The sequence below is a fragment of the Pleurodeles waltl genome, chromosome 3_1 (assembly GCF_031143425.1).
Source record: "Pleurodeles waltl isolate 20211129_DDA chromosome 3_1, aPleWal1.hap1.20221129, whole genome shotgun sequence".
Taxonomy (NCBI): domain Eukaryota; kingdom Metazoa; phylum Chordata; class Amphibia; order Caudata; family Salamandridae; genus Pleurodeles; species Pleurodeles waltl.
The window spans coordinates 361,696,693-361,721,655 of record NC_090440.1 but is presented as its reverse complement, the minus strand read 5'-3'; the positions used below and the strand labels follow the sequence as shown (position 1 = coordinate 361,721,655).

Here is a 24,963-nt window from a genome sequence, read left to right as displayed (position 1 = left end):
GTACACCTATACAAGTCAAGAATGCAAAACAGGCTGCTCTGTTCCTTACAGGGTCCCGTAGAAGTAAATAGATTACTTAGAAAAAGCACACCTTTGCATTGTGTCATGCCACCACCAGTGAAGGCTGCTGCTTCAGTAGCTGTAAGACTTTCAGTGACGCTCAGCTGGAAGTCAAGGAAAGATGTGAGTCTTCCTATGTTGGTCTGACGATGAACAACACACGCATTGTATGTTGCCATCTGGATCAGGTGGGTAAATGGCTTCTTAAATCAAGTGCGAGTTTTACTACTCATTGTATGTCTGATGATCCTGGTCATTCCTATCCACTGAGCCAATGTACTTTTTGTAATCGGGTATAGAGGTTGGCTTGCGAACATCGGCCATCTGACCCCAAACTGTGGCCGGGGAAGTGCTCTTAACATGAATTGAAGTAGGCACATACACATCATGACTATCAGAACTTGATTGCAAGCAGTTCATTGGAACACAACACAATACTTTGGTGCTTTTTTTAGAGTTTCTTACAAACAAGCTCCTGTGGCAACAACAAACTGTACTGTATACCACAGTGTCAGCTTTATTCAGCTCACTGAACAGTTCTACTTCTGTATAGAAGTTGTCCACATACATATATAACCTTTCTGAAGGAGTGGCTGGACAAGCCATACAGTCTTTCTTGTGGCTCCTAACATGGGAGGGCAACCTACATAGTTTAGAGTGAAGTCCTTTCCTGTATACACTCCCAAACTATATACATAGCCAGTAGAGCTCACACGGCAAGTACAACTTGATGCCATAGCTTGCTCCTTTGCTCGCAATGCCCGCCCTCTGTTCAGCATCAAGTACTCATTAATCGCTTTATTCTTTCCAGACAAAATTTCCACAATAGGCCAAACTTTGAACACCCTGTCACGGCATGGATGGTACTGTTGTAATGCAGCAAAATTGTCATTGAAATGAAGCTTATGCTGCAACAGCAGAAACCAGTCTCTGCTCCTGTGCAGTGCAAAGATGAGTTACTGAAACTGTGCGGGTAGACCAGTAGGACTGTGCAGCTTTGTTTGTGCACTACCCCATTTTGAGCTTATGTTTTGCTTCACTAATGACCAAGCTGAAACACTCATGCACTGACAAAAATCTCTGGAATGCACTTCTTAGTCCAAAGAAGACATTTATTATTTTACTATGCAAGGTTCCTAAAAGGAGATTAGCATGCTGAAAGCACACGTTTAAAAATGGTCACAGCAATGAAATGAAAACATGTACAAATGATTCTCCACTGCAATATACACAGCAAATGTATGTATCTAGTTTATAATGCAAAGCAAATAATGAATTAAAAAATATGCATCACTATGAGGCAAGGGCAAAACTGCTTAATCTCCCTCCTATTCAGCATCAGATTGCCAGACCACAAAATCGATCGAGGGGAGAGAGAGAGAGATCAATTATCCTCACGGGAAGGATGACACACTTCAGCGTCTTGGAAATGCCGGAGTTCTGCAAACACTGGTTGTCCCCCGTCCATCTGGTCTCTGCCTCATATACTTTGAACAAACAGAGGAAAATTTTAGAACCTCCCTCTCACTGCAGAAGCTTATTTATTCAAAAAATGCTGATTGCTTTAGGCCAGCTTTGAGAATAACATGTCAGGACTAGGCCACAATCCCAAGGTGCCAATTCAAAACAAGACCGTTCCCTGCCGTCTTAGCACATTTTTATCAGCCTAAGCCCTTGACAAAAAAGAACACAAAAAATAAAACATGCACATTGTACAATGTGGAAAACTACTTGCAGCTTTTAACATGGCAGTGGCTAATGCTCAAGTAAAGTCATTACTCCAGTATTGGAACTTTCATACATTCACATGCTTGAATCATTCCCCGTCTTCGAGATAGGAGTCCCCGTGTAATACAGAAGCCATGCTCAAATGCATATAAAGCTCAGAGGCACTAGGCCTCTTAATTTAGTAACATCTTAGTCATTTTATAAAAAAAAAGGACCAAACTTAAGAGACAACCAATCAGCTCTCACCACCCTCTAGAATCCTCCTGTCAGGACCTGATTTCCCTCAGATTTTCCACCGTTCGTTGGGCTAAGGAGTCTCTTTTTTCTCTCAGAAATCCTTTGAGTAGATTTGGATATTTTTCTCTTCAGAAATCATTCAAGGTGGTTCAACCTGGCTACCATGTCACACCTAAAAAAGGGCTTTTTAGAGCCTGTGCTACCTGCATGAAGAAAAGGCTGCATGTTGATGATCAGCATTAGGACTGTATATATTGTCTCTATCCTAACCATAAACCTAGAGACTGTAAGGTATGTAGAACCTTTTCTACTAAGACTCTTAAGGACAGAGAGGGTTGTCTTCTCATCTGGCTGCAAAAATTGTAATCCAGAGACAATCCTGTTTCTGATGAAGACAGTGCCTCTTCTTCTATTTCTGTGAAGAAAACACCTGTCAAATGACAATCTGAAATTTCTTCAGAGGAAAGACCTAGAAAAGCTTTTAAAAAATCTGCTGAGGTATCCTCAAAAATTGGTAGCCTTTCATGGATGAAGACTAAAGCTTCAAACTTAAAGTAAAAAAAGAAGCCTGTTTCTGAGCTGTCGACACCACCATTCAAGGTAAAGCATACCTTCAAAAAACCAACTTCTGCGCCGTCGACAGGATCATCGTTGTTGACGGCGCTGTCAATGGCTCAAGTCCTGACGACTACTTCCACCGCCGCCACACTGTCTGTGTCTATGGCGAAATCTGGCTCTTCAGCGACTGTATGCCCATCCTCATCGACGGCATGTCCTATATCTTCACTGTCGGCGTTGATACCATTGATGCTCTCATCGACGACCCTGCCGCCGCCCGCCTTGTCAATGCTGTTTCCACTGTCGACTGCCTCGTCGACGCTGCTTCCACTGATGACTGCTTCGTCGACAGACCAACAACCATCGCCGGCGACACTCTAACAGTCGACGATGTCTCTACCGTTGATGTTTCACCTAACGCCCTCAGTCGCGTCCCCTTGCAAGATTTCCAGCCTTCTACCCTCACATGTCTTAAATGACAAAGATTCAGATGAAGAGGGTATTTTTAGGGCAGCCAGCAGCCCTTTCCAGTTCAGGGTTAAGTCCCAAGAATACTCAGATGATTATGCTTCATACTATATGCAAGGCTATTATGAGCAGCCGGGGCTAGTAGGTCTTCCCCCTGGGTATGTTTCTGACCTTCAAGCAATGTTGGCGGACTATCAGGAACGTTTTCCAGCTAAGCCTTCATCGGTACAACAGCCGATACTTCCGCCTCAGCCAACAACTCCTCACTTGCAGCAGCCGAATCATACACCTCAGGGAAGATCACAGTATTCTGTTCTTTCCACTCCAAGGCATCAGGTATCCTCTGATGAGGATGCAGAGGAAGGTGACATACAGCCTGACAATGATGAGTGGTATGATTACATCACACCGGCACCTGCTTCTCCTACAGCACCCATGGTAGAGTCCCCACCTGAAGATATATAGGTGGCTTCAATACCTGCTTGAGCATGCCGCCACGCGGTTCGATCTTCCAATGCCAGCAACTCAGCAGGATTGCTTCCTCTATGATTTTAAAGAGCCCCACAGGATGATAGTCAGAGCTATACCCATAATAGACCATGTTTGGAGTCAGGGCCTGAAAGTTATGCAGAATCTGGCAACGGTCCCTGCAGTTCTGCTGAGACTGGATAAGAAATATAAACCCACGGAGGATGGTTCGGCTTGCCTCTCAGGACACCCGAAGCCGGTTTCCGTGATATCGCAAACCACCCAACGTCGCTCCAGGAACTCCTCTACGCCATTGACATCACCGCCAGATAAAGAGGGAGACGCTTAGATAACATCGGCAAGCATTTCTCCTCCATGTCTGGTATTGTAATAAGGGCGGCAATTCCTTTGCTCTACTTGGCAGATATGATCGACAGCTCTGGTCAGGCATATCCCAATCATTGGAGGAGCTTTCAGACGCTTCCAAAACAAAAGCTAGGAAAGTACTTGTAGACGACCAGTGATCTTCAGCAGAGATCATCCTTTGTGCACTGGAAATAGCAGCAATGGGCTTCATATTACTCTCGGGTTCAGCTTTGTTGAGGTGTCAGGGTTGGCTCAAAGCCACCAGCTTTCGTCCCGAAGTACAGACAAAATTCTGGATCTTCCATATGACGTTGAAGCACTATTTGGCAAGCACGTCGACGACGCCCTTCAAGCCATCAAGTCTGATACGGAGACGGCGAAATCCTTAGGCACTCTTCAATACAGGAAAGTGCCCTTTTGAGGTGCTAGGGTCAGAGATCAACCTTCCTTTCGTGGGGGATACCAGCAATATAGGTACCCATCCTATTCCTACACGTTCCAGCCTTCTAGGACACAATACCAGCCGAGGCAACTGCTTCCCACAGCCTATACCAGGCCCTACCACAAGAGCAAGTCGGGGCGACAACCTAAAGAATTTGCACGTAGACAATGACTGTCTAACGCCACGTCCAATACACTCTCCTCCTACAATTTATCACGGAATTCTAACACATCATATCGAACGTTGGCAACAAATAACCAAAGACAAGTGCGTGCTGGATATCGTCCGCTTCGGACACCTGTTGGAATTCACCCAGATTCCCCCTTCAATGCCTCCATCTCAGATTCGACAAAAACACCCTTGTCTACTCCGCTTGGGGGTAATAGCCATGCTGAAGAAAGGGGCTACAGAGTCTGTTCCTCATTCCCAGAGGGGGAAAGAGTTTCTACTCCTGCTTCTTTCTCATCTGAAAAAAGTCTAGCCTATGGAGGCCAATTCTGGACTTACGGGAGCTAAACAAGTACCTCAAGAAACAAACATTTCAGATGGTCACCCCATAAGATGTCCTCCGGCTTCTGAACAGAGCTGATTACATGGCCTCTCTAGACCTTCAGGACGCGTACTTTCAAATTTCCATTCAGCCGCTTCACAGAAAGGACCTGAGGACCTGCGGTCAACAGCAAACACTTCCAGTTCAAGGTCTTTCCCTTTGGCCTATGTTCAGCACCACGAATCTTCACCAAATGTCTAGCGCCAGTGGCGGCCTACCTAAGGAGAAACAAACACCAGGTTTTTCCCCACCTCGCCGACTGGTTAGTAAAAGCTCCAGATGTCCAGTCAGCAGAAAACTCAGTCAAGGCGACTGCGCCTTTTAAAGGAATTAGGCCTTATGCTCAACAACGAAAAATCGTTCCTATAGCCATCCACTCGATTAGCCTTCCTAGGGGCTATCTTAGACACTCAACGGGCCAAAGCCTATTCAGCGCTGGACAGACAAACAAGGGTAATACAACTGGCAAGGCGCTTCCAAAGAAAAAAGTGTCTTTCAGTTCGGCGGTACACGTCCTTACTGGGCTTGATATCGTCATGTATAAGCCTCATTCCATTCTGCCATCTGCAAATGCACCCAATTCAGGAGGAGCTGGACAGGCAATGGATGCAAGCATGAGGATCCTTTGAGGATACCCTCCTCGTAACACTGCGCATGGTTCATTCTCTGGATTGGTGGACAAATCCTGAGAACATTTCAAAAGGACTCAGCTTCTTGGCACGAGTTCCTCTAATGATTGTAACTACGGATGCATCACTCACAGGATGGGGCGCATGCTTGCAGGACCTTCGGGTGAGCGGCAAGTGGCCACCCTCTCCCCGTCTGTTCCACATAAATCTTCTCGAGCTGAGAGTGGTCTATTATGCCTTTCAGACCTTCCTTCCAAGGATACGAGGGCCAGCAGTGCTGGTCAGGACAGACAATACCACCACAATGCAGTACTTAAACAAGCAGGGAGGAACATGTTCTCACATAATCTCAAAAAAGAGCAAACCATCTGGAAATGGTGCATTCACCACTCAATCCACATACCTGCGGAGTATGTCCCAGGCCTACTGAATATCATCACGTATTCGTTGAGCAGGTTGGCGACATCCTCCCACGAGTGGAATCAGACCAGAGAACACTATATTGAATCTTCGACCAGTGGGGAAATTCAAATCTGGACCTATTTGCATCCTCCCAGAACGCCAAATGCCGACATCATGCAAGCTGGCATCACCAACAGGGATCATGGGGGGATGCATTTTCGATCGCATGGTCCGGGATCTATGCGTACGCTTTTCCTCCGATTCCTCTCCTCTCAAGGGTGATCAGGAAGATGAAGTCGGAACCCTGTCAGCTGATCCTAATAGCTCTGGTGTGGCCGCGTCAACCGTGGTACACTGAGTTTCTTCTCCTGTCTGCCTGTCCACCTATCAGACTCAGACCAATTCCAGAGCTGCTTACCATCAACCGGGGGTAAGCGAGGCACCCGGATCCCAAGTCTCTCAGTTTATACGCATGGCTCCTGAATACAATGAATTCGGCCACCTAGATCTACCGACTGAGTGCAGAGAAGTGCTAACGCACGTGCAGCTAGCACCAACAAATCTAACCTCCTAAAATGGAAACTATTTTGTGTATGGTGTGAAACCCAAAATATGCACCCTCTTTCCTCAGCACCGGAGGCTTTGTTGCTATATTTCTTACAGCTGGCACGTTCCGGTCTGGCCCATTCCTCAATTAGAGTCCATTTACCAGATACAGAAGAGTACCAGGCAAACTGTCCTTATGTTCTCTCAGATTAGTAAAGCAATTCCTGAAAGGTCTCTTCAGATATTTTCCTCCAGTAAAGCCTCCTCCTCCTCCATTGCAACTTAACGTCATCCATGGCCAGCTTATGAAGGAGCCTTTTGAGCCTATCCACAGGACGGATATCAAGTACCTCACTTGGAAGCTGGCTGTCCTTTTTGCCCTTACTTCGGCTCGCAGAGTTAGTGAAATTCAAGCTTTCGCTATACAAGAACCTTTTTTGCAGTCCAAACAATATAGTCATCCTGCGCACCAATCCCAAATTAATTCCTAAAGTGCCTTCGGAATTCCATATCAACGAGCCAGTGGTGCTCAAAACTTTTTCCTGAACCCGCAAACTACTGTGGAAAGAACTCCATTCACTCGACCTCAAAAGGTGCATAAAATTCTATCTCAACAGAACAAAGTCATTCATACAGTCCACTCAGTTATTTGTAGCGTTCTGTGCCGCTAGAAAAGGTCACTCTGTAACGAAACAGACTATATCCCGATGGATTAAAGACGCAATCATATTCTGCCATCAGAAAGCAGGAAGACCATTGCACACAAGTGTAAGGGCGCATTCTACCAGAGCTATATCTGGTCCTGTGCGCTGTTTGCTAGTGTATCAATTAAAGACATCTGTCGTGCTGCGACATGGAGGACAACTCACACCTTCACGCAGCATTACTTCTTGGACACGGAGTCACTTCGGGATGCAGCCGTTGGTCAAGCGGTCCTTCGAAACCTGTTTCAATGAAGGTGAGCTAATTCATTATTTCCCTCCATCCGCCTGTTTTCTGTTATCACATTTTCTTCATAATAATGCTGTAGGTCATAGAAAGAAGTGTATGTACATATTATCATGCCAGTTCGCATTTCAGAGTACTATGCTGTTATCTATAGGACGAAAATGTGTTATCCACTGCTTACTATTCTGATTCAAGCATGTGAATCTATGAAAGTTCCAATACTGGAGTAAGAAACAAGTTACTTACCTGTAACTGTAGTTCTCCTGTATTGGAAACTTTCATAGATTCACATGTGACCCACCCTTCCTCCCCCGAGGAGCTCACCTTCATTTTTCCTCAGTCCTAGATCCATTATTGCACTTGTGCTTGGAAAATCTGAGGGACATCAGCTCCTCGCAGGAGGGTTCTAGAGGGTGGTGGGAGCTGATTGGTTGTCTTTTAAGTTTGGTCCTTATTTTATAAAACGACTATAAGATGTTACTAAATTCAGAGGCCTAGTGCCTCTGAGCTTTATATGCAATTGAGTGTGGCTTTTGTATTACACAGGGGACTCCCATCTCGACGATGTGGAATGATTGAAGCATGTGAATCTATGAAAGTTTCCAATACTGGAGAACTACAGTTACAGGTAAGTAACTTGTTTCATAGGCAAAATGAAGTTGGTGGTCACTAATGTGACAGTGTACTGCTGGACTAAGTGCAACCTGGAGTCAGTGGTCAAAACTCACATATCATTACAGCGTACGACTCAAAAATCTCTTTAGCACCTCAGGTGAAGTGGGAGTCCACTGGCATGCCCTAGGCCCTAGAGTCCCTCCATGCTCCTTCAGAAATTGTTCCACACCCAAAAACAGATGGATGAAATCAGTTGGCAAAAAAATTGCCATATCGACTTTACATCCAACGCTGCCTATGAATGATGGAATTTGGGCCGAACTAAATTTGGGGGCTGTCAAGAGAGCACTCAGTCTGTGCTTGCCGCCACATGTGCCTCCTTTCTGGGTTGGTTTAACCTGCTATGGTGGCTCCACTGCACAGATTGTGCATGCGAAGGGACAACACGACCGCCAGCGTCATCTTTCAGATCTCTGGAATTTGATTTGTTGGATGGAGCTCCGCATGCTGAAAAAATACTTCCAGATTCTGCTCCATTTTTCTCTCCCTTGGATGCGTTATCAGTATCTGCTGTCTGTCACTGATCGTGACTCAGAGCTGTCCTCTATAACCAGAGTTAGGGCCAGCGCAGCAGTCCCCAACTGAGACACCATCTCTGCTGACTGGCAAATTCCTTACTTCTAAAACACTGTCCTACGTAATAGGCAGAAGTATTGTCCTAAATCATTTGATGGGTGTATATCTGTGAGATGTGTGGAACAGTAAAACAAAAACATACTTCTTTATTGGTGATTCTGGTTCTACAAAGACACTAAAAAAAGAAACTGCATTACTTCACATTTTCATATTCCCAATATCATAGCATACATTTGTCATGACTTATGCAAATCTTTATTGTTGTGGGATATGCGGGCCATTGCCAGTATAAAAGTAATTTCCCCAAACTACAAATCTGCCTTTGATCTCACAAAGCACTCATTCACACAGCAGGCCCTGCAGCTTCATGGGCAGACATGCTCCTTGTGAAATCTCACATTGCTATCACCAGGGTCACTGGAATTAACAATCAAATGCAGAAATGAGCAACTGAAAGGTGACCAGACAGCCTTCGTTCAGGCCCTTCCACTGCATGGCAACACATCGCTACATTAATCCCTTTGTGCTTTCAGGTATGTACTGCATATTCCACATAAATCTTCCATCTGCTGCATCATATGCAGATGGTAGACGTTTGTAGCATATGCAGTGAGTGTGTATATATGTTTAGAACTGTGTTTTTTTTCTTGGGGGGGGGGGCATTTAAGAAAAAGTGTGGTCCCCAAAGGGCCACACACCTACTTTTTCTTTTTTTTCTTCTTTTTTTAATGTGCAGTTCTGCTAGGGAGCTACAAACTTCCCAAAACATTTTTGGGGCCCACAGGGGGTTAGCCGTATGCAATGAGGGCGTCCCCCAATAGGTCAGTTTTAGTTTAATTAAAAAAAAATGTTTAATGAGATTGTGCTCCCCAAGCTAAAAACACCTATATATATTTTTGTATTTGTCCCCTGGCTTGCTCGGCCCATTAACACAAGGGTCAAGTCCCTCCCAAGCAACCCTGGTGGCATCGTGGTTTCCTGATTGTGGATCGTGGCGCAACCAGGAAACATTTTCATGAAGGCCTTTGGAAAGAGACTTTTCCCCATTCAAACAAGGGCTCCCTACAACTTGGGGAGGCAGTTTCTACATTTTTATCCCCCATCCGAGCATGATAAAGGACTCACCTTCTCCTTCCTCCTGCTGCAGTGCAGTGGAAACTCTGTGGCATGCTGGGGCTTCACAGATTGGTGGGAGGGGTGGTGAGAGACGTGGAAGTGATTCTGTGTTGCCTATTAGTTAAAAAAAAAAAAAAGGAATCCTTCGGTCTGCCTTTGTAGCCCTCCCAGTGTTGGCCAGTTGCTGACAAATGCAGTTGGGAAGCAGTGAAGATGTAGGCCATTAGCTGATGCCCACACTTGTGAGGATAACACAACAAAGGGAGCAATCTTAAAAACAAACAGCCTATTTGTAAAGTTTGGTTTTAAGAAAGCATATTACAAAATTACTAATGTGTGTGCATGCCATTTGACTTGGGTGTTAACAAAATGCATTCCAAGATGGCCATCTTGAAATGCGTTTTGGGTTTAATGCTAATAAAACGAATTCCAAGATGGCTGCTTGCATGCACATGCAACTATAACAGCCATCTTAGAATGGGATTTGTTAACACTTAAAACCTATGTGCACAAACAAAGGCACATTAGAAAGGTTTAAAAAACATTCTGAAATGGTTGCCAACCAATACTTGTGGCTGGATGACCATTGCAAGGGGGGCGGTAGGCAAGTGGGTGTTGGGTCAGGTGGTGGGTGTTAAACGAGAGGGGTGAAAAAAATGGTGGAGCAGGTGACTGAAGTGGAAAAAAATACTTCCTTGCACGTGTTAATGCACAATGTAAGCAACGAAAGGACACAAATCTTCATGTCAAAACCCTGAAGCCAAAATGCTCCTGGGTGAGACATATTCAGTAATGTGGAGGAATGCCATTCAGTCAAGAGCAGAGACCTGAGAAAGACAGCAAAGCCTTCCAGTCATGAGCAAGACACCAATTCAGGAGCAACGTGCTGGGTCTATAATTCCCACACTAAGTACATGTTAAGTATTGGTGACAGGTTATTTCTGACTGACAGCTGAAGCTGCCACAAAAAAAGAGTTAGTGGGGGACAGAATTCACTCAGAGATACCACAAGACACTCCTTTGCATTATGTCCTACTTATCTAAAGTTATCTCTTAAGAGCAAGTATAAAAATGATGTTATAAACAACAAAGGAAATGAGTAAGTGGACAAATTTCCATGCATTCTCAAGTGCCAGAGTGTTTTTAGCATTTGGACTGCAAGTTTTTCCAATTTACGTATAGAGTTAATTCACTGTGCAGCACTTGCAAGCATGATAGAAAGAAAGACCCTGTGCTTTTAATCTGCCAGCACAGGAAGTACAACAGAGGTGTATTGAATGAGTGTATAGTTATAATTCTATAATAACTGCTTGGTCACATGTCCAGTTTAGATATAACATGGTACTCTTACACATCTGCACCAGTGAGAAGGGCTACACAGGGACAGTTCCTCCTAAGAAGTAGAGGAGGATCGTCCCGCCTGCTGCAAGCGCAGCAGGCAAACAAATAAAATGACATAATGCCATTTTATTTGGCGCTTGCACTGTTTACAGCACAAGTGTGAGGGCAGAAGGTCGGGCTGCATGACTGCTGCCCCTTACAGTGGGCATGTCGGGTTGGGCGGCTGTCTAACTATGGCCAGCCCGACATGCGCAATGTAGACCTAGCAATCCCAGGGCTGTCAAACTGCAGGGGGATTGCTGGCACTGAATCCTAACCTCACAGTGAGAGCTGGTTTAGCCTGCTTCCACCAATCCTGGAGCTGCTCCCATGGTGAAAACAGCATGACAGAAGCTCCAGGTTTGTTTGGAATCCTGTTCCACTGAGCATGAAGGAAGTCCTTCCATTCCTGCTCAGTGGACGCAGGGGGAGGCACAGATAAGGTGAGTTTGGCACCATGTTGCCTCACCATATTTAAGACATGCAAGCTGCCACTGGGGCTACACCAATTGATAAAGTAAATCTAATTAACAAGAAGCCATCCGATGAATACCGGTAATTTGGGTAGTTTTGAGTTTCAGAAAGATGGTCACATACTTGAAATGGTTTACTGTAAACGCACAATCACATTTGAAGTAATGCTTGTATCTATCTTTCACATATTGACTTGCTTCTTCTTAACATTTTCCCTCTCACGCTCCAAACCACATCTCCATTTAACCAGTTCACACAGTAGATAAAATTGATTTTCTTGGCTGATTGTTGTGTGCACGCATGTTGACCATTTGGGAATGGGTGGTGTTAATCACAAAGCGCATACAAAGATGGCCACCTTGAACTACATTTTGTGTTTATTGCTAACAAACCCCATTCTTGGCTGATTGGTAGATAGGCATTAGCACCTGGTGTTGCAAGTGATTAATACTCAACACTTACGAATAGTGGGAAGTTAGGCAAAATACAATTTTTAAGAGAAGAAAGACATTGAAATTTGTACTTTTGTGATGCCCATATCAATAATGAGAATGGTAATTTAGGTTATCTTAAAAAAAGACCTCCCCACCCTTGTCGAATTGTTCCTCGAATTGTGCCCAGAAATACAGCATGTTAACTCGTATATTAATTTACTTGAATCATTACTGTTCACTCGCTGTTCATAACTGATATATTAATTTAGTTGAATCATTACTATTCACTCCCTGCTCATTCTGATATGTTTTTGTGACATTAGGGAAAGAAATCTGAATAATTCAGCATGGCACTAATTAGAGTTAGTAATAAGAGCCTAGTTAATTTCCCATTTAAATTGTACAGCAGTAGTAGTTTTTTTCTAAATAAATAAACATACTATCACGAACAGCAAGAAAAGAACAAAAAGCCTCCAGTCTGGTATCTGTAGTCTGAGCATAAACTGTTATAGACCGAATACGAAACCCACAGAATGTAAGGTTTAAAAACTGAATCTGCAGGAAAACCAAGATAATCCCATGCCCAGGCCTGAAGAGATTTTTGTGTAATTTTGTTTCAGATATTGCCACTCTCCTTTGTCCTTATGGTGCCAATATTGAGCTTGCTCTCCAGTAACGCAGATTCATGTTTGCTTTTATGTGTCCAGAGTTCAGAGGTTAGATTTTTAGCCGTCCTTCTGAATTCTTCCCCCATATATATGGATTTTGTGGTGTTGTGGGTTCATGTTAGTGCCTTGCTTGGGCACATTACTTTTAGCTTAGGCCTGCTGCCTATGCCATTTTACCCAGTTATTTTATTTAGTCTTTTTATTTAATTTTAGCATGATTTGCTTTTAGCGGGGATGTTTTATTTTTTTAGTAAACTGCTTTTCTGAGAAAGTATTGTTGTTAATTCCTTTGCATGACATTTCACCCAGTGCCTCTGCTCAAGGCTGTATGTATATGATAGTTTATTTAGTATTGCCGCCACAAGTGTGGAGCTAGCCTTCGACCCCTAGACACATTATCACTTTAGACCTGTTCTCCGAACACAACATGTTGTGTTGTAAAAAATAATCACACTGGCAAAAGGAGGTTAGAGAGGTCATTCCAGCCAGAAGAGCGATCCTATTCTGTGTGCCACTTCATCACAGCTTTGCTGATCCCGTCCCTGTTTCTACAGCTAACCGAGAAGATGGCCCGCAGACACCTGTTCTAGGGTGGGGGCTCCTTACATGGACTAGTATGGTAGAAAGGGCTATCCCTGCTACAGTCTCATGCAGGTTCTAGGAGTGTAGGTAGGAATTCCTAGAGAAATGTTTATTCTAGGATGTTGGGACTGTTGTTTTTTTACTAATGGTCACGCTTATAACTGCAATCTGTTTCATCCTCCTAATAATTGCAGCTCATGTCTTTTATCATAGAATGGAGTCTTTTCAATAAATACATTGAAAACTGTCCTGCATTGCTTTGCTTTTGCGTGTGTGAGACTTGCAAATGAGACAAAGGGGCAGGATCTGCCAACTGCAACTTCCCTGAGGAGTCAGGGTGTTATGTTTTCTAAGCTGCCACGAATCACATTTACTTCCTGGATTTTGGTGAGGTGCTGATTACTAGCCAAATGGTTAGGCTGACAGCCTCCAACCAGTGAGGGAATCACTCAGTCACTCACATATGGTGGTGCTTCTGCAGAAAATTCATCAGTTTTACCCCCATGGTAGGCGTCCTACGATGTGGCAGGTTCATTGACTTGCTCAGTGCTTCCGGTGTTAGAGAGAGTAGTTTCTACTTCTGCAAAGCATCTGCTGGGTGGCACCCCAAAGTCGCATGTACCATTGACAACAAGGTTTTTGATGTCTGCATACCCTTTAGTAGTTAAAGATGAGCCCTTCATTCACTCTCCTCTCTCTCTCTCCATACTTCTCTCCAGATGGACAGCAAATAGGGTGTTTGAGTTGGTGGAAGAATAGACAGATGAAGTTTGTGGTGCATTTATGCCCGACTTTCAAAATGTTTAACTTTTGCTGCATAAGATAATTATTAGTGGTATACCTATAGCTCTGGGTATTCAATGAGCCCAGAGAGCAGGGGAGCTAAAGACCAAATATACACAGGTCAGTATTGTGAGCAATGTGGATGCTTCATGTCCATCAATGAAGTAAGCTCTATGTGATGCCGCAGAAAAGCACTGCAACGTTGCATTCCATGTTAAATCAAATGTAAATTATTTTTATTAGAACAAATAGAGCATAATCCTTATATTTTCTTTGCAGCCGGAATATAAAATTGCTGATCCAGTTTGTACATATATATTCTCACTACTTGTGGTGTTTACCACTGTTCGAATTATATGGGACACAGTACTTATAATTCTTGAAGGTAAGCTCTAGGACATATATGGTGTTATTTTTTGCTTTGTTTTATTTACTGCTAGACAGGAATTTATTTTGATAGTTATCCTTTGTATGTAGAGAAATTATTTGCAAATTGTCAGACTCTGTATATCAGATGTCTTGAGGAATTCGCTAGGAGTCTGACATTCATATATAATTTTGTAGGTTTTTATACATTATTTTGTGATGAAAGCAGCTTTTTTGTCAGTCTTGCCCCAATCTTTACCGCTTATTGTTTCTAACTACAGAATAGTTTATCACCCTATCTCTTTTTGCATGTAGTTTGTACAAGTTGTTAATTAAGGCTATGGTCATGCTTTAATCCTTATGTCTCTTGCGGTGGTTGAAGGGGGGGTGGTGGTGCTGGGTTAGGGTTATTACCTGCTGTGAAAACTGTTTACATATATTTTTGGCTTCTGCTATTTGAGTAAGCATGTTTAGTTCCATATTGATCTTCCTACCAATGTCCTGTATGTGTGAGCCTTACGAGCAGCGGTGAAAATACAGGTTCTGTAAATGTTTTCAAGGCAAAATAGATGCTGAAAGAGGAGCGGGCTTCTGCTTTAAATTAAACACCGACATAGCCAGAATCAAAGTAACTGTCCATTCTTGGTCTGCTGCCCTGGCCCAGGTGGGGAAAACATATATATATTTCCTGTCAAAGAACTTTCTTTCGGTCTTTTGCTCAGTCAGGGAACAAAGAAATGTTTTCTTTATTCAAAAGAACTATTGTTTCATCACAACAACCAGTGGATTTTTAACAACTCATAAGTTATTGCCTTCCTTAACCTATCTCTACTCTCCCTTCTTCCCATTGTGAAATTTGAGAAATCCTTTCCAGCGTATCTTCAAGGTTTTCGGAGGCTAGTGTGCTGCGCTGCACTGAGTAGTTATCAAAACTACTCAAAGCAATTCAATGTGCCCCAGAAAAACATCAGACCTATCCTGAATATGAACAATCTAATTCAGTTTATTTTGATGGACACATTCTGTGCAGTAATTCTGGCTTCCTTTTCAGAAGTCGTGGGCCAAAAGGGTTGGTTTTAATATGTAGACCTCCAAAATGCTTACTTTCGATTTGCCATCAAGAAAGCAGCAGCACTATATTTGATTTGCCATTGGAGATCAATGCTTTCGGTACATTCTTCTGATGGATACTTCTGATCACAGGTTCCTCTCCTTTTTAATTTCTTCTAGTGCCAGGTGGATATGGAACTTTTTAGCCATTGCTCCCACATGCCATTAAGTGTTGGCTTTGGAAGAGACAGCATGGAACTGTATAGATGTGCCCACCCCTACACACTGATATAATTTCATGCCCCCCTACCGCCCACCCCATCCTGCACCCTTTGAAACAGATATGGAGCTCTGCCCACAATCTTCTGTGTTTTTATTACTTTTTCCAGACCATGTGCAATAGAAGTGACCCCCAGACCCTACCTTTCTAAGGCTCGCCCTGGCATGCCCTGAGTTCCATGGACTTTCATTGACCCCAAATTAAGTAGAGTTCATCAGAAAGATCATGCTCTGCATCTTTTCTGGATGATGCCGACTTCCTCTGAAGTGCATTCTGGCCCCAGGGAACAGCACGGACCCCTAGTTGCACTCCAGCTGGCGGGTCCTGTCCTGGCACAGACTGACTCGATTAGACTTCTGCCCTGCCGGTGCCACACCCTGCTTCCACTTGCATTTTGAAGTCTTGCCTATCCTGCCTGTCCACTCTGTCATCAGCCTTGAATCCAGCTGCACCTACTCCGAAGTGGAAGTTTCCCTATGAAATAAGCAAGGCACAGCTCTCATTTTCAGAAGGTTGAGCAGTGCCTCTCCGCGGATGCCAGTACTATTGGAAACCTTGTTTGGATCGTATTTAGACAACATCCAAGGCCTTCAAAATATCCTGCATGATGAAAATGGCAAGGAGGCTGTGGATAACTTATTCTTCCCTCATTACACTGATGCTGACCTATTTTTTGGCTTTACAGAGTGTCAGTCGCCTGTATACATTCCCAGAGACCGAGGTTGATGCCCCACTAAGTCCACAGAGCAGCATACGTTTTGGCCCTAACGCAAACTATGGTGGAAACTAAAGTAAAGAGGGACGTCTTGCAGCTTGGGCCTGCTACATCAGTGCCTTAGATGCCCATTAATTGAACTTTCGACCAAAACATTTAAGGTGCCCTCGTATAAGCTGTGCTTGGCTCTCCTGGTAAGTCACTTTGCGGCCATGATATTAAACCATCCCCTGGGAACCAGGCATTTCTGATGTAATGGTGATTCCTTATTGGTTGGTGGTTTCAACATGTTTGAATTCTCCTTTGTTACACCCAGTAATTTTTGGGCCCCAGAAAGATAGCCGACTCAAGCCAATACCAGACTTTTAATTTCACAACACTCTGCTTTGGAAGGACAATTCAAGATCTTGCCTTTAACCAAGATTTTCCCAGCTTTAGGTGATGTCCTTGGACTTTAAGTATGCACACTTTATTGGTTCATGGAACACTTTCAGTTTACAATGATCTTATTCGATTTCACCTCAGGCTCCGTCCCCCTCCCCTCAGTGTGTTCATGAAAGTGATAGCTGTTATTGCAGCACGTCTTTGCATGTTGGTGATACATGTATTCCCATACTTCATTGAATGTTTGTTGAAGGGAGACTTGTTGCAGTGAGTGACGGACCGCCTGGAGAGAAAAGTCACCCTGTTGTCATCCCTGGGGCTCCCCATTAACAAGCCAAAAGACCACTTGCAACCTGCACAACTGATTCCCTTTATGGGGCCATTCTGGATATAGTGGGTCTCAAGAACTTGTCTCTCCAGCAACAAGCCCAGGACATTCTTGTGAAAATTCTGATGTTTCAGACTCATACACTGGTTCCCGTGTCAGGGGTTCTAAGCCTTCTTTGTTTTATGCATTTGCTGTTCCCTCATGTCCATTGACAAATGAGGGATCTGCAGTAGGTGCAACACGGGTTGCCTCATACACAGAATCTGTGTTTTGGGACAGACTGCCTTGAACCGTCAATTTTAGAAACCGACCTGATCAGTGGCATGCTATTCTCCTTCAAACCTCACACCCCACCCCTGCAAGTATTGATGAATGCATCATCTCTGGCCTGAGGCATCATCTGGCACTGGTATAGATCAGGGACCTTTAGTCTCTGGTGGAGCAGAGGCACCACATCATTGTTATGGATCTTGGTGCCATTTGAGTGGCTCTGAAGGACTTCCTCAGGTCTGTCGAGGGAAAGCAGGTTCAGGTCCCAATGGATAATGCACCACTATGTGGCACTGTAAGGTGGTGTGTGGTGCCCAGCAAGATGCCTCGAAGCGCTGTTCCCCTGGAGTGGCACAACATTTCTGGGTCTCTTGACAACCGTTCATTTGATGGGCTCCCTAAATGCCAGGACTGATGAGCTCCGCAGACGTCAACTGGCGGACCACAAATTATGTCTGCTTCTTGAGGAGGAGCTACATTGCACTTTACCTTGGATAATAATGCCGTTGTTGATCAGGCCCTTAAAATGTGAGTGGAAATTAGCAACATTGTTTCATTAGTTTGTTTTTCATGGGATTATTAGGTAGAAGGTTACAAGGAGCATACCAGTGTTTTTTTTCTTCCTTTTTGTTAACCTGTTCTATCCCTTTGAAATACATTATGAATAATACATGGTTTCAAAGGCCACCAAAAGAAATATGGAAAGGGAGATGACAGATTTTAGCCACAATACAATTCTTATAAAGTAATTGCATAATTTGAGAAGATATGGTGAGTCAAAAGGGGATTTCTCCAGTGGTAAACTCAAGTCTATTGCTATAATTTATTGAATCGTGCTGGAGAGAAAACTGTTTTCGCTCTTGATTTCCCAATTAAAATTATGGTAAGTGCTCCAGTAGCTTGAATTAAGGCATATTTTCAATAATTCGTCAAGAATCTTCCTCAGCCGTGTGATGAAAAAAGTCTGCCATGCTGCATAAAACATACCTCCGACAACAGTCCATCAGTGGGTTTTCCAAAGTTCTGCAGTAGCTTCATTAAAGAGCAACCAGTGAACAACTAGAACTATATTCATGATAAATGTGACACACCTGGATGCCATATTGCTGGGCTAGGACCTGTAAAACTGACATTATTGCCTATGGAGGTGGTTGCAGTAAATAAACAAAATGAGGTTATCTTTTGCCACAGAAATTATGTTTGGTGCTCTAGAAAGCTGAAATGAGGACATACTCTGTATAAATATTAAACTATCTTCCTCATTCATGTCAGAAAAAAAGTTTAGCATTTTGAGTGAAACATACCTTCAACAAGAGCAGCAATCAGTCAGTTGGTTCTACAAGGTTCTTCTCTGGTCTCATTGCTAGTTTCTTATGAATGATATTCTACTTTCAAGACAAACCTGAGGTATTCCTGAGTACCATTTTGCTGGAAAATGAGCTGTTACATTTGAAGACTTTACAATGGAGCAGACTGAAATATGACCGCTGGGGTGTTAATGCAGAAATGAAACAAGCTAGACAGAGATGAAAAATTGATTTGTAGTTCATTTGTGGCATAGTGTATGATTAAATAATTATAACTTGATGAAAATCCCTCCCAAAGTTCAGCATCCCATTCCCACGCCTGTTTCCTTGGGTTATTCAACCTCTGTTGATTAATAAATCTTAAATAGTAAAAAAAAAAAAAAAAAAACTATTTTTAAATGCATTGGAACAGTATTTTTAGAGGTGCAGGGAGCTACTACCAGACTGATATCATATTTAAAATAAAAACATGCATCATGGTCTTCTGGGTAGGGAGACCTTTCAAAAGAGGTATGGTTTGCACATGTAATTTTTCTTTTTGCCATTTCCATTTGGGTAGAACGCAATACTTTGGAAATAACACCTCTAAAATACATATTCATAGTCTATAAAACAATAATCTAAGTATCTTCTAAAGGGCTACACTCAAATGTATTTTTAATATATTTTATATTAAGTAACGCTGTAAATTATGTAGAACAATGAGACTACGGTTTTAAACGGACAAATGGGAAGGAATGTTTTTGGCGACTTGATTACTTCAGCGATTTGTAGTAGCTGAGAAGCATTTTCACATAGTATTTATCCTTTTGTCCAAGAAATTGAATGATTCTAAAGTTACTAAGCCAAGAGCACGTCTCCCAGTGCAGACTTGTTCTCTAAGCTAGATGACATTCTAGTTCTAATAAAGGACTCTGACATTAACAGGTAGCTCCTAGGGGTGATATGTACTTTGATGCTGTAGGAGGTTTGCTTCCACGTCTAGCTATGAATATTCTGGGTAGATATTGAAGGTCTAAGAGGCAATCAAAATGCAGCATTTTGGTAATCCATAGCTTTTTCTATTTACAATTACATTTTTTAGTCTGAGATCCTGCTCACCAGTGGGAACTAACATGATTCTTGCTTCCTGACGACACACACTGCTTTAATCCTTGGCCATTTGTCATGTTTTTGTTTTTTTTTAGTACCTGGAAAATGTTCTTGATAGTTGCTTTCAAAACCGAAAGGCAGTTTGGTTATCCTTGGCTCCCCTCAAGGATCCTTGCTTGATTTTCAACAAATGCTAAATGTTGCTGAGAACAGTCTTCTATTTTAGTCTCAAGATTTTGATGCAGTTTGATCTCATTTGGGAACTGTTAATTTCTATTTTGTTTTCCAGCCTAGACTGCATGTTTCTAAAGTTTACAATACATTTCAATCAGACTATTTTTATGGTTCTTAAGTTCCTGGTTGGAAAAGTTGTATGTTTTTAATAAAAACAGCAAAGAGGTAAAAGCAGCTATTAGTGGGTAGATCATGTCATGCATATCAAGAACCTACAACAAATGTGATATCAAACAGGAGCTAAGGGATCATCTATTACCTTTCAGAGATTTGTAGCTATTGCTGGAATTTACTTGACTGAATCATAATATTGTCTATAAGTGTTATTATCTGTATACATCTTTCTGTAAACTTGCAGCTTTAGTCCAGTAGGCTCTGTACATTCTGCTTGCTTTAAGCCTGTCTTGGAACAATTTGTCTCTTCCTGGCATTTTTGGATTTTGAAATCAGAAGCCATCTTTTTTGGGGGATAAAAGGAACACTTTTAATAAAAAACTAAAGAAAAACACAAGTTGGTCGTGATTATGATATGTTCTGCCCCTGCCCTTTAACCTTTACAGCACACACCCAGCAGTTGCCTGGTTACACGTATGTTGTGATGTAACCTTACATGGCAGAAAACAACAAAGAAACTCTGAACCTTTGGTGATGCCTAAGGCAGGGGTGGTGCTGGCACCATGCTGGTGAAAAGTAGAAGACTTGCTTGGTCCTGGTAAAAAATGTTCTTAATTCGAACTCCTAACTATTTGTTGATTGACATACATCTTATTTAGGAGCTAATTGCAGATTAGTTAGCAGCACTAGTTAAACACGTTTTCAGTGGTTCTTTTCACTTGTCCTCTGATTCTGCCTGGATCTTTCATGAACCTTCTGAATGTGATGGCATATCCCCACGAGAGACTACATTTTGGAAGTATATTGTTTTTTGGGGGAATAATTGTATCTTCAAGAGAACACAATTACTCTCTTCATTCCGGTTGGAACCTTTACAAATACTGTACTTATGAATACTGTTAATATTCAGTGTATTTATTCAACACAATTGGGATGTAATTACATATCTGAGAGAATCATGTAACTATTAAAAACATAGGCCTTTGCTTGTTAGATAACTCAAAATTTTGCTACAGAGTTGAACACTGCGGCTTAAGGTGTTGCAGATTAAAGGAGGGATAGAGAACCACAGTGTGGTTCTGTGTTGTTTGAAGCCTTTTTTTTTATTTCAGAGGCTTTTTATAAGTGTGTAATATTCTTAAGCACTTATCATAGCCTAAACCTTCCAGAATTGAAGCTTGTCCCGTGGGGGGGTCTCTTTGAAAAAAGGTCCCAATCTCATTTTGCGTATCTCAGGTTTGATCTCCATACTGTTCAGGTATGGTCCTGTTTTGTTTGCTACCTGTTTTTCTACCATGTAACGGTCCCAGTAGGCCAGATAGCCCTGCTGGCAAGGAAGTATGTAATAAAATCTAGGGTATTGCCTTCCTCAGTGCTGAGCACCTCTTGTAGTTACAATCTATAGAACATTTTGTCAGTACCTATGCTGGAGCTTGTAGCAATGGCTGTCTAATGCAAACTATCACCAAATATTTAAAAGCAAAAATACACTGACAACTCAATGGGAGGTGTTTTGTGAATCCATATTCCAATGATGGGAAGCTGCATTGGATGGTGGAGATCATTATGAGGTTGCTTTTGATGATGTGTAGATATGTCACATTGCATCACTTGGATTAAGGAGGCTGGAAAAATGTGTGATTACAGAATCTATTTAGATTTTCCCTCTCAATAATTCCATCCTCTCCTCACTTTCAAAACAGCCATGGATTCAGAATCCCCATCAACCATTTAGACCTTTTATTAGTTTTTTTTGTTTGAAGCTGTTATGACACAGGTTACTTCCTACTAGATCTGATCTATACAATCTGTTCTTGGTCTTTTGAATCAGGTGAATTAAGCGGGTCATTCTAAGTCTGGCGGTGTTGCACTGCCCAGGTGGTGGTGCGTACCACCATATTCTGAGTGCGGCGGTGTACTGACAGCATAGCAGCCATTTAACTGCCTGTACTGCTAGTATGTACTGACCGCCGACGATGTTGGAGAGCATCTACAGGCTGACGGAAAGGCCCCTCCCGCCCACCGTATGTATTCTAATCTTCCACACCACCACGATTTCTGGGGCGGAACCCTTGCCGCACAAAGCCTGGAAGAAAGGAGCCTAATAAAAGGAAACACTCACTGTAGGGACACAGACGAGGCTGAAGACGACATGGACCGTGAACTCAAGATCTTCCCAGTGCTATTCCTTGCAATACATCTCCAGGACCGTGACCGCCAACGAAGATGGCAACGGTGAGTACACCCACCTAGCACACAAGGGAGGGAAGGGGACAATTACTCATCCACATGCCACATGCATCGCCCACTACCACGCTCACTTACAACCCATACACACACACACACACACGCCAAACAAGGTATACCTTCCGTACACAAAGTCACCTACCTGACACATGCAGAGTAAGTCATGAAAGGATACTTGTGTACACAACCCTCACACATTAAAACACATGAAAACAAAATGTGATAGCACCAACATGCCTGTTGGCCATATATGTAATTAAAAATAAATACATTTTGAAACAACTATGTACAAAAAGGGCATGGGCCAGTCCAAAATAAATAGTCTGAATGTGCCAACAAGGCACGTACTTGACTCCCACCATGACCTCCACATGGCTGGGGTATCAATGGGGCAGATAGGCACCTCAGGGGCCACGGGGAGGGTGTGGTGGGGGCGGGGACTTAGGTTTTGAAGGGTGAGACTTGGGCTTCTGAGTCGGAAGGGGTGGGTGTTTGGACTTGCCCTTGGAAGGCGTGGGAGTGGGCTTGGACCGGGGGGTAGTACTGGGATCAGACCTACTTCATCCTTTCTTCACCACTGGGGAAGGGTCAGGGGATCGGGAAGAGAGGACTGGGGAGGAGCCTGAATGGGAAGGACTGGATGTAGGGAGGGCACGGGAACGTTTCTGGACAAGAATGGGTGGGACAGTGGGTTTGAAGAGGTCAACACGGGAAAGGGAAAGCTTTTTATGTGCAGTTGAAGGGGCTTTGGAAACAGGTTTGGGAGTGGAGGTTGAGGGAGTGGTTGTAGGTGGTGTAGGGGTCGTGTGAGTGGGTGTAAGTGCATACAGAGTCTGCATGTGTTTGGTGGATGTATGTTGAGTGGATGAGTATGAGCATTTTTGTGTTTTGGGAGTGGGGTAGAAAGGGTGGGAGAAGGCAGGCCGCTAGTGCAGATGGATGTTGTGGTGGTGTCTGTTGGCGTGGTGAGTGTGCTGCAAGTGTCTGTGAGGGTTGCTGTGGTGAGTGCGGGTATGGTGTCTGGGGTGCATGTATGGGTAACTGCTGTGGTGCTGACTGTGCCAATGGGGGCCAGAGCAGTGAATGAGGATGCAGTGCATGTGGGTGTGCGTGGTGAGGTGACACGGAGGAGGGGTGGGGACACAGTGGGGCAAGGGGATGTTGTTGTGTCTGCAGTTGTATGTGGAGTGTGTGCATGCTTGTGTTGGGAAGTGTGGTGCCTGTTTTTCTCCTCATGTGTCTTGTGTGTTGTTCTGTCTGCATGCTTGTCTATGTGGGCTTGTGATGGGTGAGGGGAGAATGGTGCTGGAAGGGGCAGAGGTGATGGGAGGTGGGACTGAAAGACCAGGGACACTGGCTGCCGTCAAAGACGAGTCTAGAGTCTGAAAAGATCTCTGTAGGCCAGACATGGCGCAGTGAATGCCTTCCAGGTAGGCATTACATTGCTGCATCTGGGATGCCAGCCCCTGGATGGCATTCACAATGGTTGTCTGCCCTACAGAGATGGTTTTCAGGAGGTCAATAGCCTCCTCAGTGAGGGCAGCAGGGCTGACTGGGGCAGGGGTGCCTGTGGTGAAGGAGACGCCCACCCTCCTGGGTGAGCGGGCATGGGCAACTCGGTGGGGTGCTACTGGGAGGGCAGTGCTGGTACCGGGTGGCAGAAGATGACAAAGAATGGCTGGTCCCAGAGGGTCCGCCACCACCAGGGAGCTGCCATCGGAGGAGCTGTCACTCACTGCCAGCAATGGTAGTCGCCTCCCCTGTGGTGCTCCCCTCACCCTCCAACCCACTAGCCCCCTCAGCGTTGGTGGTCTGTGCCTCCTGGGTCCCGTGGGCTGCAGCATCCCCACTGGCTGGTGCCCCTTCTCGGCCTGATGATGCTAATGTACACAAGGAGACAAGAAGACAGCGGGGGATGGAAAAAAGAAAGGGATGCCAGCAGTCAAAAACTGTGCAGAAATAATGTAGGAAGAAATGCAGTCATTCACATCTCAAAACCAATCCTTATTAAGAACTATTCCATTAAGGTAAGCACCTATGGTAAGTCCAGCTCCCACACTACACTGACATACTGACGCTATACTGGGCAACCACATCACCATCCAGTCACTGCATCCCTATCCAGCCACACACTGTCAGTCTGGGAGTGGGCCAGTCCCACCACAACGAGACAGTTGGAAGAGGTGGCACATCAGTTCCACTACCTTAACCATAGGACCCATGACATCGCCACCTTCCCAGCCATGCCCACATAACTGCTCAAGCCCAATGACTTATGTGTGGGCATGCAGCTGTCCCACTGTCTACGACCCTGAGACTAACTGCCACCACCCTATTGCACCCAGCTACACTGCACAAAGAGCAACCAGAACAGTGGTGGCTTCTGTGCTGCCTTCAAGCGCCCATCCAACTCCGGACTGGCCACCGCCAGAATGCGAACCATAAGGGGGGTTCAGGGTCCGACAGGCACCCCTTCCTCGTTGGAT

General features: G+C 43.9%; 1 protein-coding gene across 2 annotated transcripts in view; it reads left to right on the top strand.

Moving 5' to 3' along the window:
- The window catches only part of SLC30A4 (solute carrier family 30 member 4), a 232,796-nt gene that overhangs the window by 82,087 nt on the left and 125,746 nt on the right, over positions 1 to 24,963 (top strand). For both annotated transcript variants that reach the window (XM_069222525.1, XM_069222526.1), the window contains exon 5: positions 14,370 to 14,475. In XM_069222525.1, the coding sequence (XP_069078626.1) occupies positions 14,370 to 14,475 (106 nt within the window). The remainder of the gene's footprint in view (positions 1 to 14,369; positions 14,476 to 24,963) is intronic.